Source organism: Schistocerca americana, chromosome 7 (assembly GCF_021461395.2).
Source record: "Schistocerca americana isolate TAMUIC-IGC-003095 chromosome 7, iqSchAmer2.1, whole genome shotgun sequence".
Lineage (NCBI taxonomy): Eukaryota > Metazoa > Arthropoda > Insecta > Orthoptera > Acrididae > Schistocerca > Schistocerca americana.
The window spans coordinates 401641212-401658561 of record NC_060125.1 but is presented as its reverse complement, the minus strand read 5'-3'; the positions used below and the strand labels follow the sequence as shown (position 1 = coordinate 401658561).

General features: G+C 43.6%; 1 protein-coding gene across 1 annotated transcript in view; it reads left to right on the top strand.

The window, feature by feature from the left end:
• The first annotated feature begins 3291 nt into the window (after positions 1-3291).
• LOC124622974 (leucine-rich repeat-containing protein 24-like) overlaps positions 3292-17350 on the top strand; it is a 208692-nt gene continuing 194633 nt past the window's right edge. Inside the window, exon 1 of the mRNA XM_047148762.1 lies at positions 3292-3630. Within this exon, the coding sequence (XP_047004718.1) occupies positions 3292-3630 (339 nt within the window). The remainder of the gene's footprint in view (positions 3631-17350) is intronic.

Sequence of the window (17350 nt, the reverse complement as noted above, 5' to 3'; positions counted from 1 at the left end):
TGTGGTGATCTCTTCAACCATCACCTGCCGACTATTAGCGCTGCTCGAGGCAGACGAGAAAAACGGACTCCGCATTGAACTTGTGATATAACAGTATTCGGGTTGTACGCAACACTTCGTGTACGCTCGGATCCATGCGGAGACCACGCGAAGCCAATACGTAATTGCAAAGGTACTCACTAAAGATCTCAGCTTTGTCGTATGCATTTAAAGGCGCAGTCGAGAATTATTAAACTCGTCTGAAACAGCTACTCGCTCCCCGCCGGAGACGGTTGCTGGCACTCGTAAGACCCGCAGTGTCACCTGATGTGACTTATGCGCTGCGGCCTGTCTTTCTCGTGGGCCTCGCTGCTACTCTACTGAAAGCACCCCCCACCTTTTACACTGGTGGGTCTGCCTCTAGTGACATTAGTGGCGAATTCTGCGTTACTTAGGATTGCCCGGATACTTCTCATCACTTACTATATGTTTCTGACTCGTTTTAGAACGGGGGTTTCGAAACTTTTTTAGCTGACCTTATCCCTTACATACAGTGTGCGTCAAAAAAATGTATACACACTTTGAAGCGTCATAGAAAATTTATTTCCCGTTCTTCAATGTTAAATTCCTGGGAATGGAAAGTTTAAAGTCCAATTGGAAAAATAAATGTACTTTGCAAATGTGATTAATGTTCAAACTGGTTGCCTTCAGCATCAATATATTTCTGAGCACGAGTCACCACTGATTCTGTACATCGTACCAAAGTGTTAAAAAAAGATTTCTGCGAACACCGCCTGAATCTCATTCCGAAGTGTGTCTTGGTTACTTGGTTTACGTTTGTACACCTCATCTTGCACTGTGCCCCATAAGTAGAAATCCAGCGGCGTGAGGTCTGGAGAGCATACAGGAAACTCGATTGGTCCCCTGCGTCCTATCCACTGGCCTGGCACATTGTGATTCAGGTATGCTCGTACGTCCCTATGACAGTGCGGGGGGGGGGGGGGGGGCATCTTGTTGGAAATAAAACTCATCATTACCGTATAACGCACGAATGGCAGGGAATATGGAGTCAGCAAGCATTTTTAGGTACGTTTCTCCAGTAACAGTACCTTCAAAGCGGAAAGGCCCATTAACTCCCCTTGCAGACAAACCACACCACACATTTACACGAGGCAAATTCACAGCCTTTTCAACTGTAATGTGAGGATTATCTTCAGCCCAGTACACACAATTGTGCCTATTGACAGTTCCATTGAGTTTGAATTGGGCTTCATCCGACCAAACTATGCTACGCATATGTCCTGGTTCACGTCTCATCATCTCCTGAACCCATTCACAAAATTGTAAGCTTCGACCAGGATCGTCGTCACTAAGCTGTTGCACCAGCCTTGGAATGTACACACGAAACTTTCCTTTCTTCAGAATGCGTACCACACTACTAGCACTTACATAACTCTCACGTGCCGTTTGCCTTGAAGATTTTTGAGGCGAACGCTGAAACAGTTCCAAGACTGCAGTTGTGGAATCATCACTTGTAGCTGTACGAGATCGCCCTGATCGACCTATATGCACATCACACACTGTTCCATGAATTTCGAATTTGTCTCGTAGACGCGTAATTGTTAACCTTGAAGGTGGTTCTGTACCATACGCACTTCTCCACTGTCTTCGAACCGCAGCTACATTCTCAAACATCCAGTACCAATTAATTATCTGCTTCCGCGCTTCAAAGCTCAAATGCACGTCCACCATGTTGGAGCTACTTCCTTGCCACTGCTGCCACCCGTTGAAGAAACATAACATTACTTTCTCACAGATACAGGGTGTCCAGAAAAGGGCTCCCTGATTTCAAAATTAAATATCTCGAAAACAAAGATCGATAGAGGAATGCAGTAAACGTTATGTTTATGGTGAAAGGGAGTCAAATCCGGCGAGTATGGAGGCCAATCCATGCCTGCACCAGTAAATTTGGGATATTCCAAAGCAATTACTCGATTCCCGAAGTATTCCTCAAGAAAGCGAAACACTTGTTCGGTCAGATGTGGTTGGGCTCCATCTTGCATAAACCATTCAGTACCTGGTCGATTCTCTAACGCTTGCTGTGTGACGACAAATCGTTCCAAAATTGCAACGTAACGCGCACCAGCGACCGTTTCTCGGATAAAAAAAGGGCCAATAATGCCTCTGCTGCATACTGCAGCCCACACAGTAACTTTAGGAGAATACAGGGGTTTCGCTTTACACCAATATGGCTTTTCGGAACCCCAAAATCGCCAGTTCTGCTTATTCACGTATCCATTCAGGTGGAAGTGTGCTTCATCTGTAAACCAGATGCAGCCAACATCAAATCCTTCACCTTCAATCATTGTGAGCATCTGATTAGCAAAGGAAACCTTTTGTTGCACAGCTCGTACGGGTATGGCCTGGTGCGTTTGAATTTTGAATGGAAATATGTGTAGGCTCTTTCTCAGTATTTTCTGCGTGCTGGAACGCTTCAAACCAGTCTCAGATGCAATTCTACGGACGGATGACATTGGATTTCGCTGAATAATTCCAGAAACTGTGGCGATATTTTCAGGCGTAACTGCGGTTTGCTTGCGGCCAACATTCTCCACTAGATCATCAGTTACGCTGCCTGTTCGTTGAAATTTTGCGAAGAGCGTACGAATGATTTTCGAATCGGGTCCTTTTGGAACATTAAATCGTGCTTGAAAACTTCGCCTTGTTGCCATAGGACTCTCTTCTAACCTGTGGTACTCTAGCACCATAAAAACGCGTTGTTCAATGGAGTACATGGTTTTAATCTCTTCCTTCGGTACGCTAACCTCCTTTCACGTTTCAATAGTGGAACTGATCGCTCTGGGCTTCGGATCACTATTTATACTAGGCATTACGTATGGCGATTACAGCGTCATCTGTTAGCAGCTTTTGTAGCTTTTACTTCAAATTGCTGTATAAACTTCTTACAGCTTTCGCAATAAACATACCGTTTACTGCATTCCTCTATCGATCTTTGTTTTCGAGATATTTAATTTTGAAATCAGGAAGTCCTTTTCTGGACACCCTGTATTTAACCTTGTAGAAGGGGAAATAAATTGTCTATGACAATTCAAAGTGTGTGCACATTTTTTTTAGGCACCCTATAGTTAACGTCATTAAATAAGTTAGTCGAAACAGTATCAATGTGTACGTTGAGGTAGTAGGCCAGACGGGCCTCAGAGTGTTGTGTGTTGGTGGTGCCAACAGGTCGCGGGTGGGCGGAGCGCGCGCGGGCGCATGCGGGCCGGCCGGTCGGTGCGGGCAAGATGACGCATGGCGGGAGCGCTGCTCGTGGTGCAGCTGCGGCTGCTCGCCCTGCTGGTGCTGGCGGCGGCCGCGCCCGACTGGAGCGACTGCCCGTCCGCCTGCCAGTGCAAGTGGACCGGCGGCAAGAAGTCGGCGCTGTGCCGCGCCGCCGGCCTCTCCGCCGTGCCCAACGCGCTCAGCGCCGAGATGCAGCTGCTCGACCTCTCCGACAACCGCATTCCTTACCTGACACGGGACGCCTTCCGTTCCGTGGGGCTCATCAACCTGCAGAAGATATTCGCGCGCCAGGCCGGCGTGCGCGAGGTGCACCGCGACGCCTTCCGGGACCTCATCATACTCGTCGAGGTGAGTCCTCGTAACTCTTTCAACTTATTAGGATATACAAACTTTGCGGCTTCTAGAATGAGATTTTCACTCTGCAGCGGGGTGTGCGCTGATATGAAACTTCCTGGCATATTAAAACTGTGTGCCGGACCGACACTCGAACTCGGGACCTTTGCCTTTCGCGGTCAAGTGCTCTACCAATTGAGCAACCCAAGAACTACTCACGCTCCGTCCTCACAGCTTTACCTCTGCCAGTACCTCGTCTCCTACCTTCCAAACTTTACAGAAGCTCTCCTGCGAACCATGCAGGAGTAGCACTCCTGAAAGAAAGGATATTGCGGAGATATGGGTTAGTCACAGCGTAGAGGATCTGCCAGGAAGTTTCAAATCAGTGCACACTCCGCTGCAGAGTGAAAATCTCATTCTGGAAACATCCCCTAAGCTGTGGCTAAGCCATGTCTTCGCAATATCCTTTCTTTCGGGAGTTCTAGTTCTACAAAGTTCGCAGGAGAGGTTCTGTAAAGTTTGGAAGGTAGGAGACGAGGTGCTGGCGGAAGGAAAGCTGTGAGGACAGGGCGTGAGTCGTGCTTGGGTAGCTCAGTTGGTAGAGCACTTGCCCGTTTTCGGCTTCTATTTCAACGCGTCTCGTAAGGAGTGCTGTCAGCGACAGTGGTGCCATATCGTGGTCATCAGCAGAAATTTTGCCAAGGGCGGCTAGATTCTGACTTTAACTTTTTTCAATAACTGAACTGGTGAGTGTAAAATCGTGTCGGGTTCTAGGGTACGTCTGTCCTGCAGCCCCGTTGATGGCAGGTCGGTACTATCTGCTGGCACATCGCACCTCTCAGCTCGTAGAAAGTCCTGTTGCATTTACGTAGTAGCCTCGCTGCTAGTACATCACTGCTCGCACAGGCATCTCGCTTCTCACTGGGGAACTTACGTTTCTCAAGACAACGCAGACAGAAAACTATTTACCGAAGAGCTACCCGACTTACTAGGAATAATGTTCATTCAGATTGTGTACTGAAGGATTTGCATTGCTGGTAGAGTAGTGTTCTTGTCGTGACTTGTCTTTAAACGCAGGTACTTCTGCGGTGACGTAGGATCATATCACAGACATCAGTCGGCATTACAGTTGCAGACCGTCAACAAGGGCCTGGACAAGGTGAGCAGGACTTTATCCTAACGGTGTTTCGTCAAAGCCATAACATCAGTTCTGGTGCTCTTTACGAGTATCAACGCATTATAGGAATACAGAGAGGTCCACATTATGCACCAGGATTGAATAATATGATTCGGAAGCTAGAATTAACTGGAAATTTGTGGAATGCTTCTGGGATAGGCCGGCAGCCAGCTGCGCCACAGACGGTTGAAGAAGTTACTGTTGCCATGGCTGAGAATGGTGGACAGAACGTGCAATGATGCGGTCACTTGGGTACCCGGCAACTCATTTGGAAAAATCCAATCACTGGCCTATAGTTCCAAACTGCGTGGCCACAAAGATCACCATACTTTATCCAGTGTAATTTTAGGCTGTGTAGTTACGTTGCAGGTTGAAGATGAGCATGCCCAGTTACGTAGCCTACGTCCTACCTGAGATAGTTCTGGCAGCAGTAGAGCGATCTCTACCACGGTTTCTGGATGTCGTGGATGCAGGTGGTTGTTAGATTGAAAACCTCTGTAGCCTGTAAAGTAGGCATGGTATGCGTTTAACAAACATTACCATGTCATATGGAAATAAAAATGTGTGTCTGTCAATAGGTCATTTTTTGTTTTGTTATTTCTCTTCCGTATGTCTTACAAATGATTCCATAAAGTTTAATAGCCCAAACCACTCCTGTTTGATGGGGGCGAAAGTTTAATTATAACCACACCGTAGTTCCACCAGTTCAGACTGTTACAAATGTCGCAACAAATTCCCTTCTTATTTTGAATATTATTGGACTATAATAGTTAAAAATGTGGAGGTGGCACCCAAAATAACTAACGTAATTTCAGTGGAAGAGCGATACGTAGGCCTACTGGTTCTAATTTAATATTTAGTTAGCTTTTATCCACAACTGCGTCAGTGCTACACCTTCCACTTGTGGCTTTTGGCGCTGATTTTCTGTAAGAAAACAGAAAACGAAATAATTAGATGGACAAGGGGAACTAATTTCCGAAAATTATTGCACTTGACGCCACCCACCATAAAGGGCTTGTAATGATATGTATGCCAAGAGTCTCTGGTGGCTTTCCGTTCAAGAAAGGCTGCAATAAATGCCTGGTTAAAATTACAACCTGAAATAATCTCATAAGCTTGCAACAAATAATATCGTCTTTATATGATGGTTTCATTAGTACGATACTGTTAAAATGCAAAGGAAATTGCTTCGAAATCAGCATTTACGCAATTAATGTTTGCAGCAGCCGCACGAAATACGACTATCAAACGATATACAACGAATAAAATGAACGCCAGCACAAATTGTCGCATGTTCGGCAGATACACGAGAGAGTGCCACGGAAATGGAGGAAAACCTTATCTGGCAGATGCATCAAGTGATCGCAAAGAAAAGTTAAACTTATTACAGCTTACACAGAGGCATTTACGATGTTATTTTTTCCCCACTCCACGCATGTATGGATCGGGAAGTAACCTGTCCCAGGCACACAGTGGTTTTCAGAATATGGTTGTGGACGGAGATGTAGATGTACGCAGTGCGAGAAACCGCGCAACGAGCAGCAGCTAAATCCGGTTAGAGTGCTGTTCAAACTGTCAACCACAGCTCCAATTTCAAGACTATTGGCGGTGGTCGCAGCGTGAAATCACGAGCTTGACATCCTTCCTTAGCGAGGATGTGAGCGTTGAGCGCGGTGAGAAGTGATGGTACATGTCAAATGGGCCCGTAAGAGTCAGTGGTCTCCTCTCATTACCACAGAGCTACGCCGGTGAGTAGCGAGGGGCGATGTGGCAGCATAAACACACTGCAAAGGACTAAGTTTGACAAGAGGTAGTTATTGTATCTCGAACAACTATAGTCTTAAAAAAGATTACTTTGATAATTAGTCGGTTTACTCGTTGCTATTGTCAACACCATCTATCTTCACCGACTTCGTAATTAACTAAATCTTCGATTAGGTGTCTCCATCCACAGTGACCCTCAGTCCTTCTTAAGATATTGAGAAGAAGCTGTAATGTTCTTCTCTTGATCCATTCATCTACTTACTGCTGTTCGTCATCGTTTTCTGCCTCCTATTTTGCCTCGCAAGACGATCTTTTTGTAACTGTCCTCTTCTCTCCTCAGAATGTGCCTAGGGAACTGGACGCAAGTTTGGTTGCGACGGGAACATAAACTTGTGAAGATTACAAGTTTTTCTGTAATGGAAGCATTGGTTCCACTTTCTGTCCATACGCGCAACATCTCCTGCCAACATACCATCTCGAAGCCTTCAGTTTGACCCTTGTCACTGCCTATCACGGTCGAGGGATATAAGCCGTGCAAAAACGTAGGGAACTCCTACGAAGGGCACCTTCGTTGTTCTGGATATAGCCTGGTTCTGCTAGACTTTAGTGAGTTCAACTTTTTCGGTGTGGCTAAGGATGATTTGTCGTTTTGTTTCTTTATCACACATACCTGTATCATTGATTAGAGGTTCTCGATATAGTCTATTACTAATCACGTCAGTATCCCTTAGGCAACCTGTGAGTTTCATTTTATCTAAAACTTGGCGAATAATGACCATTAGCTTGCTCTTTACCACGTTTAAGTCTAGACCGAAACATAAACTAATAGTGCTCACCCTGGAGAACGGACAATCACTTTTTTCCTCACTTCTGAGAATGAGGGCAGCGTTGTCTCCAGAGCTAAGATTGTTGATTTTGCTACCGTCACATTGAAATTCACCATCACTGCCATCCAGCATAGATGTTAAACAACCGAGAAGGTAGTCTAAAACATCGTCCTAAGCAATGATCATAGCGGTTTGCTACATACAGATGCCACTTTCTTGATTCAAGATCTGCAGTTGCGCACATTATCCGACAAGTTACGAAATTAAAAGCAGGAAACCCTGAGATCATGCCATAAAGGTCATGCCACAGCCGAGCGTCCGCCACGTCACCTTCATCCACAAATCGGATTTATTATGAAGGGGGGGGGGGGGGGGGTATAGGATTAGTACACTGCACTCCTGGATTGGTCGTTGTCCACGTTTCTACCCAGCCGTTACCTCTAAGTCGAGATACCCCTCGACTTGGAGAAACAGGCAATACAATTTAAAAAATTGCACCATTTTCATGCCTTGTACTTTTTCCCTCCTTAAGGCGATTGAGGTTGATGACATACACGTATAATGTTGCCATGATTATGTTGTGCTCCAAATCCGCTCATGAGGGTGCTGAATCGGCCGCTTCCTACAGCTCGATAAGAGTTTTATGGGGAAGTCTTATAGAAAGTATTGAGAGGACTCTTTTGGAACTCGCCGTAAAGGTACGCATCCATCTTGACTGCAGAATAGCGCCAAAGTTGACGCCTCACGAAGAATCTCCCGTGAACAGCAAGACAACCAGATCAGCAGTGTTAAATGTTCATTTTAATAGGCTCATAGACCATCACTGCTAGACTCTAGGAAGAATTCCGTAATGAATAAAAGTCGTGTGCCCAAATCCTAAGAGGGGGTAAACGGCCCTCTTGACACCCGTTGCGGATGTCTGTCAATGACGGAGCCAATCGTGCCCTTCATACATGTGTGGTTACCTGTAACTTCGAAACTGAGTGCGCCTTTTCCGGCAAGTGGCAATTTCTTGCACTTTCGCTCAAAAATGCCCAAACGCTACCGTTCGTGTGCCTTTATGCCAGGTTAGAGAAATCGTTACTCCCGTTTCACTTGGAATGACTGTATGCAGCCGAGCCACACATGTAATTATGGGCAGTTTGCAGAGGTTGATAAAAAGAGGAGTATGACAGCTATCCGTCTAACGGCATAGCAGACACAATGATTAACCACTTTCTTCACCAAGAATGCACACGAAATCAGAGAACAAGTCAGTATCGCCGTTCTTAGCCGTGACGATTTGTAGGCGGACTGTATTACTGTTTCAGTAATTAGTAAGGCGACAGCAAACGTTACTCTTTAATACAGGGTGTTTCACGATTCCTATTGTAGTCTTCTAGGCGTTGTAGAGGGGCTTACTAGGTAAAGTTATTGGATTAACCCATGTCCAGTAATGTACCGTTTTGATGTCAAATAGTCACACTACTTCCATATCTCGTGCTTACGGTAAACACACACACACACACACACACACACACACACGCACACAACTGCATCTGCAATGCGCTCTGATCTGTGCGCTTTACAGGAGCCCATGTAACGCATAACGTTTCGAGTATTTTACATTAGAAGGCAATACTAAGGCTTCAAAAACCACTAGTAGCTCTCTTATTTCCCATATCATTATTCCTCCATCAACCATACTGCACGAATTGCGTCTGAATGCCATAATCGTATATTATTTTACTATAGTTGCTATTATTGTGTTGTTGATGGAATGTGTGGTTCATTGTAGTATTTTGACAATGGAGTATTAAGTTGTCCCATATAAACATGTACAAAATAATGCCCCTTATAAGTATGATAGTAGCTTCAACTTCTCCTTTACGTCACGAAGGACAGCCTCCAGAAAGTCGAGAGTGGGCGCGTCCGTTGAGCACCACAGTCAACCCTACTTACAGTAGCAAACGTAGCAGTTTTACGCAGTCGTTGTTGCAGTCGGACGAAAATTGTATGCGACGTCATGGTAACAAAAAGGACCGACGACTGTGCTCTCTTTTTAATTTGTGTGCATGGCATGAAGCGGGAGGCTTGAAAGTGAATTTACTTTGTGTCAAAAGAGTAAATTTCTGGACTAGTGTTCCTTATCAAAGCTTTATGTCTCCTCTGCAGCCACTAGAAAACTGTAAAGTAATTGCGAAACATCGTATGTAGAAAACTAATGCAAGAAGACAAATTTCAGTATGAAGGTAGAAATCGATTTAGCTGCTAAATGACCATTGTTGTGCCTGGCCACCGTTTGGGAGTGTGCTGCTACTCACGAACTGAATTCACGATGTAAATGATACACACCGTTCTCCTCTGAAAGCAATTTTTTAACTTAAATTGAAGAACCCATGGCTTTAGTATTCCAAAAGATAACACTTATTTGTTTAGGCAACATGGTCAGGTTCTCGCGGATCGTGTTCTCTCTTGTTACCATCCTTTACTCATCACCGACCGTTACAAAAAAAAAAAAAAAATTTATGGGAGGCAGCTTTTATCTTTCATCAAGTGATCTGAACGAAACGTTGGGACATCACTTCAAGGCATGAAGGGATGTACAATCCAGAACAATTTTATAGAAAATACTCGAGTTCTGAAACCCTCTGGCAGACTGAAACTGTGTGCCGAATCGGTACTCAATCCTTGACTACATCATACAGCGTCTTTTTTCCAAGAATGCTAGTCGCACAAGGTACGCAGGAGCAAGACTGTGAAGTCTGAAGGTTATGAGAGAGATAATTGTGCAAGTAAAGCTATGAGGGCTCGTCGTGAGTCGATCTTGGTTAGCTCAGTTGTAGTACCGTTACCTCGCGAGAAACAAAGGCTTTGAGTCCCAGACTGTATCTGGCCGACGGGTGAATAAAGGGCTCCCTTGCGGCCTTTAGTGACCCCTGATCTGAGACTTCATTTGGATACAACGTTTTACTGCAGTGTATCCCCAGTTTGTTACCATAAGATTTATAGTTCAGTAAAGGGATAGGTGCTATTGTAAAGTTACCTATACATTTAATGAGACGTCATTAGTGAGCTGACTCAGGATGTTCCTCGCCCACAGAAATTGTGGATTAGAGTCCTTTGAAAGAGGAAAGTGTCGATCGTAAAAGACATGGATAGAGAGGGAAAAGTTTAGCAAATGTAGCTTTCGTTGTGGGAGGTTGTTATTGATCTACAGCTGTGCTAATGAGCAAAAGTTATTGGGTCACCTCACTGAACGAGCTATAGCTTCCACTCCTGATAATTGTCTTGCACGTCGTAGAAATAAAAATAGACAATACTTTCGTTCAGGTAAAGGCGACTGACAGTAATATAGAGCAAAAATAGTGTCTGGCCAACACTGAAGGTTGCCTATGACAGCGTGTAAAACACTATTAGGGTCTCTGTTAAGTACGAGTATTTGGAAGTGTGAAGTCTTTGGCACTGTAATCCGTTGGGTGGACTGTATTCCTCATAGATGGAAACAGTTTCCCTACGGATAAATAATAAGGCACTTGTGTTTGTGTGTGTGTGTGTGTGTGTGTGTGTGTGTGTGTGTGTGTAGTTCCTAGTCTTAGTATAAGTTAGTTTAGGTAGTATGTAAGTCTGGGGACCGATAACCTCAGCAGATTGGTCCCTTAGGAATTCACACACATTTGAACATTTTTCTTTTTTTATATTTTCAAGCCCTCCAGTACTAGGTAAACAGTGATAAAATATTTCTACCGAGATCTGAAGCAGCGACGTCTCATGCAGAATCCTCACATCTACATCTACATCTACACTTCGCAGGCCACCTTACGTTGCGTGACAGAGTGTATTTTGTGTACCAGTGTCCGTTTCCCCTTTCCTGTTCCAGTCGCTCTCCCGGATGTTTTACAAAAGTGAGTGCTTCCACTGATTGTTTGGAGTTTTGTAATCATACAATAAAGGGCCTTTCTGTCTGTGTGCTTCCAATACGTTACATTTTTTTTACGTTGCGGTCAATTTCCACTCCTTGCACCAAGCGTCGATCATCCGCAGTTGTTCCTCCATTTCGCTACAATTTAATAGCAACGCGAATACTCTATATACAACAGCATCATCCACGAAAAGCCTCTGAACTTCCAAAGTTATCTGTTGTTGTTGTTGTGGTCTTCAGTCCTGAGACTGGTTTGATGCAGCTCTCCATGCTACTCTATCCAGTGCAAGCTTCTTCATCTCCGAGTACCTACTGCAACCTACATCCTTCTGAATCTGCTTAGTGTATTCATCTCTTGGTCTCCTTCTACGATTTCTACCCTCCACGCTGCCCTCCAATACTAAATTGGTGATGCCTTGATGCCTCAGAACATGTCCTACCAACCGATCCCTTCTTCTGGTCAAGTTGTGCCACAAAGTTCTCTTCCTCCCAATCCTATTCAATACTTCCTCATTAGTTATGTGATCTACCCATCTAATCTTCAGCATTCTTCTGTAGCACCACATTTCGAAAGCTTCTATTCTCTTCTTGTCCAAACTATTTATCGTCCATGTTTAACGTCCATACATGGCTACACTCCATACAAATACTTTCAGAAATGACTTCCTGACACTTAATCTATACTCGATGTTAACGAATTTCTCTTCTTCAGAAACGCTTTCCTTGCCATTGCCAGTCTACATTTTATATCCTCTCTACTTCGACCATCATCAGTTATTTTGCTCCCCAAATAGCAAAACTCCTTTACTACTTTAAGTGTCTCATTTCCTAATCTAATTCCCTCAGCATCACCCGACTTAATTCGACTACATTCCATTATCCTCGTTTTGCTTTTGTTGATGTTCATCTTATATCCTCATTTCAAGACACTGTCCATTCCATTCAACTGCTCTTCCAAGTCCTTCGCTGTCTCTTACAGAATTACAATGTCATCGGCGAACCTCAAAGTTTTTATTTCTTCTCCATGGCTTTTAATACCTACTCCGAATTTTTCTTTTGTTTCCTTTACTGCTTGCTCAATATACAGATTAAATAACATCGGGGAGAGGCTACAAACCTGTCTTACTCCCTTCCCAACCACTGCTTCCCTTTCATGTCCCTCGACTCTTATAACTGCCATCTGGTTTCTGTACAAATTGTAAATAGCCTTTCGCTCCCTGTATTTTACCCCTGCCACCTTTAGAATTTGAAAGAGAATATTGCCAAAAGCCTTCTCTAAGTCTACAAATGCTAGAAACGTAGGTTTGCCTTTCCTTAATCTTTCTTCTAAGATAAGTCGTAAGGTCAGTATTGCCTCACGTGTTCCAGTATTTCTACGGAATCCAAACTGATCTTCCCCGAGGTCCGCTTCTACTAGTTTTTCCATTCGCCTGTAAAGAATTCGTGTTAGTATTTTGCAGCTGTGGCTTATTAAACTGATTGTTCGGTAATTTTCACATCTGTCAACACCTGCTTTCTTTGGGATTGGAATTATTATATTCTTCTTGAAGTCTGAGGGTATTTCGCCTGTTTCATACATCTTGCTCACCAGATGGTAGAGTTTTGTCAGGACTGGCTCTCCCAAGGCCGTCAGTAGTTCCAATGGAATGTTGTCTACTCCGGGGGCCTTGTTTCGACTCAGGTCTTTCAGTGCTCCGTCAAACTCTTCACGCAGTATCGTATCTCCCATTTCATCTTCATCTACATCCTCTTCCATTTCCATAATATTGTCCTCAAGTACATCGCCCTTGTATAGACCCTCTATATACTCCTTCCACCTTTCTACTTTCCCTTCTTTGCTTAGAACTGGGTTTCCACCTGAGCTCTTGATGTTCATACAAGTGGTTCTCTTATCTCCAAAGGTCTCTTTAGTTTTCCTGTAGGCAGTATCTATCTTACCACTAGTGAGATAAACCTCTACATACTTACATTTGTCCTCTAGCCATCCCTGCTTAGCCATTTTGCACTTCCTGTCGATCTCATTTTTGAGACGTTTGTATTCCTTTTTGCCTGCTTCATTTACTGCATTTTTATATTTTCTCCTTTCATCAATTAAATTCAATATTTCTTCTGTTACCCAAGGATTTCTACTAGCCCTCGTCTGTTTACCTACTTGATCCTATGCTGCCTTCATTACTTCATCCCTCAAAGCTAACCATTCTTCTTCTACTGTATTTCTTTCCCCCATTCATGTCAATTGTTCCCGTATGCCCTCAAAACTCTGTACAACCTCTGGTTCTTTCAGTTTATCCAGGTCCCATCTCCTTTTTGCAGTTTCAAAATGGTTCAAATTGCTCTGAGCACTATGGGACTTAACTTCTAAGGTCATCAGTCCCCTAGAACTTAGAACTACTGAAACCTAACTAACCCAAGGACATCACACACATCCATGTCCGAGGCAGGATTCGAACCTGCGACCGTAGCGGTCGCGTGGTTCCAGATTTTTGCAGTTTCTTCAGTTTTAATCTACAGGTCATAACCAATAGATTCTGATCAGAGTCCACATCTGCCCCTCTAAATGTCTTACAATTTCAAACCTGGTTCCTAAATCTCTGTCTTACTATTATGTAATCTATCTGATACCTTTAAGAATCTCCTGGGTTCTTCCATGAATACAACCTTCTTTCGTGATTCTTAAACCAAGTGTTAGCTATGATTAAGTTATACTCTGTGCAAAATTCTACCAGGCGGCTTCCTATTTCATTTCTTAGCCTCAATCCATATTCACCCACTACGTTTCCTTCTCTCCCTTTTCCTACACTCGAATTCCAGTCACCCATGACTATTAAATTTTCGTCTCTGAATAACTTCTTTTCTTTCATCATACATTTCTTCAATTTCTTCGTCATCTGCAGAGCTAGTTATCATATAAACTTGTCCTACTGTAGTAGGTGTGGGTTTCGTAACTATCTTGGCCACAATATTGCGTTCACTATGCTGTTTGTAGTAGCTTACCCGCATTCCTATTCATTATTAAACCTACTCCTGCATTACCCCTATTTGATTTTGTGTTTATAACCCTGTAGTCACCTGACCAGAAGTCTTGTTCCTCCTGCCACCGAACTTCTCTAATTCCCACTATATCTAACTTTAACCTATCCATTTCCCTTGTTAAATTTTCTAACCTACCTGCCCGATTAAGGGATCTGACATTCCACGTAATCTGTTAGGTGGTTTATACATATTGCGAAGAGGAATGGTCCTTTAACACCCACCTGGAACACTCCTAAAGTGGCTTTTACGTCTGAAGTCTTCTCCCGATTGAGTATGACATGAAGTTGAGTTTAACTGGCAACTCTTCAGTCTACCTACGCAGTTCGTCTGACATTCCATACGCTTGTATTTTGTTCATTAGGGTCTGCGCAGAACTGTATCAAACGTCTTTCGGAAATGAAGGTAAGCGGTATCTATCTGGGAGCTTGTATATATTGCTTTCTGTGTCTCGTGGACTAACAGAGAGAACTGGGGGTTTCACACAATCGTTGCTTTCGGAACGTATGTTGGTTCCTACAAAGCATATCTTTCGGTCTCCATAAATATGATAATACGCGAGCGCGCAGCGTGTTAACGGGATGCATCACAAGGTGAGCTAGAGGTAGAAAAGTTGTAGGAATTCTGAAACGTAACCTCTTGGACTCGAACTCTGGATTAGTGATGTAAGCATGTTTGAAGGGTGGACAGGTGAACGCAGCACTTAGGAAGTGCGATAATGAAAATAACATTCTTGGTACGCAACCCAGTAACTTCAAGAACTATTTCGTTGGGTAAAAGTAATGAGATGCCTGTGAAAGTGTTGAAAACTCAAAGATATGTAAATGCACTAAATTTATCTCCATGCTTAGGAAGTTCGATGATGAAAATAACATTCTTGGTACGCAAGCCAGTATTCCGTTGAGTACAAGTAATGAGATGTCTGTGAAAGTGTTGAAAATTCAAAGATATGTAAATGCACTAAATTTATCTCCGTAAGCAGATGAATCCGTGACCTCTGAGGGTTAAATTCCCATGTGAGGCACTATTCGTCGTAGCTTAACAACTGTTCTTCCCGATGTTCCGGCCCCTAATAAAATCTGAAGTTACTACCAATGCACAAGGCATTATTTTTGAAATAGTTGTGTGTGACATCTTAATGGTTCCCTATCTAGATACTATGCCGACCGTACATTCCATCACTAACACAACTAACAATTTCAGTAACATAATTAAAATAATATGCGATTTGACATTCAAACCTCAATTAGTGCAAGGCGGCTTGATATTACAAAAATAGACTGAGAAATGTCAGTGCTACTAGTGGTTTGTGAAGCTTAAGTATTACTAATTAATATAAAATTAACACAGGGGCAGTAGGCTACTTTGAATTTGCCACCAAGGGGTATGCAGAGGAAAACTGAGAGCGCTGCTCTCAAAGTATGACAAGTTTGCTGAGTCGAGGTCTAATTCATTAACACGTAATTATTTTAATTCTTGCCAGTTCTGCTTTAATTACGTCGATGTGTGCTATCTTCTTGACTAATTGACATAAAATATGTAACTCGTCACTTGAAAAATGTATTAATTTTGCGAGTGCGAAATATTTTGGCAACGGGGAATATTCCGATGAGTATAACAGGCGCAGTCGGGCCAGATATGCAATTTATTTTGATTCAGATCGCGTAGCGCTTTGTACACCCTCGCATGACAAATCGTTGTTGAAATGCATTACATTCCGGGAGACATTTATCACCCAATTTGGGTCACTTAGCGCCGTCATTTAATTCACGGTAGCGATTGCATTGCGATCCAGTTTGGAGACTTGCCGAAAAGCGCTACAGTCAAAATAGATTTTGAAACTACAGCAATGCATCAGATCAATGGCTTCAGTAAACTGTCACTGGTGTGGTGCAGAGGTAATGCAGAACCCTCGACAGGGGACTTCAGTGAAGTAGCGAAATGCAGTAAGATCTGCAGTGGATAGGCATTTGGTGCAGGGAGTGGCAACTGACCCTTAACATAGACAAATGTAATGTATTGCGAATACATAGAAAGAAGGATCCTTTATTGTATGATTATATGATAGCGGAACAAACACTGGTAGCAGTAACTTCTGTAAAATATCTGGGAGTATGCGTACGGAACGATTTGAAGTGGAATGATCATATAAAATTAATTGTTGCTAAGGCGGGTACCAGGTTGAGATTCATTGGGAGAGTCCTTAGAAAATGTAGTCCATCAACAAAGGAGGTGGCTTACAAAACACTCGTTCGACCCATACTTGAGTATTGCTCATCAGTGTGGGATCCGTACCAGATCGGGTTGACGGAGGAGATAGGGAAGATCCAAAGAAGAGAGGCGCGTTTCGTCACAGGGTTATTTGGTAACCGTGGTAGCGTTACGGAGATGTTTAGCAAACTCAAGTGGCAGACTCTGCAAGAGAGGCGCTCTGCATCGCGGTGTAGCTTGCTCGCCAGGTTCCGAGAGGGTGCGTTTCTGGATGAGGTATCGAATATATTGCTTCCCCCTACTTATACCTCCAGAGGAGATCACGAATGTAAAATTAGAGAGATTCGAGCGCGCACGGAGGTTTTCTGGCAGTCGTTCGTCCCGCGAACCATACGCGACTGGAACAGAAAAGGGAGGTAATGACAGTGACACGTAAAGTGCCCTCCGCCACACACCGTTGGGTGGCTTGCGGAGTACAAATGTAGATGTAGATGTGAAGGTTTATCCTTCATTGACCCACCGTAGCCAAAGGGTTATTAAATAGTGGGATGGGTTAGTGCATGTTTTATGTGAGACTTTCTAGCTATGCGTGTTTAGCTGTAACAGATTATTCAACCCCATAGTACTCGTATTAAAACCAGTATAATTGATGTGTTGGTAAATGTGCCAACACCTTGTAGATAGAGGCGGCCTAAATGCACGCTATCTAAGGCAGACGGGCGTGAATTCTGGAACAGGATAAGTAGTGAATTCTCATAACTAAACGAAGCAGCTCCTCGAATACTTATCTTTTATTCTTTGATGTGAATTACAGCATTCTTGATG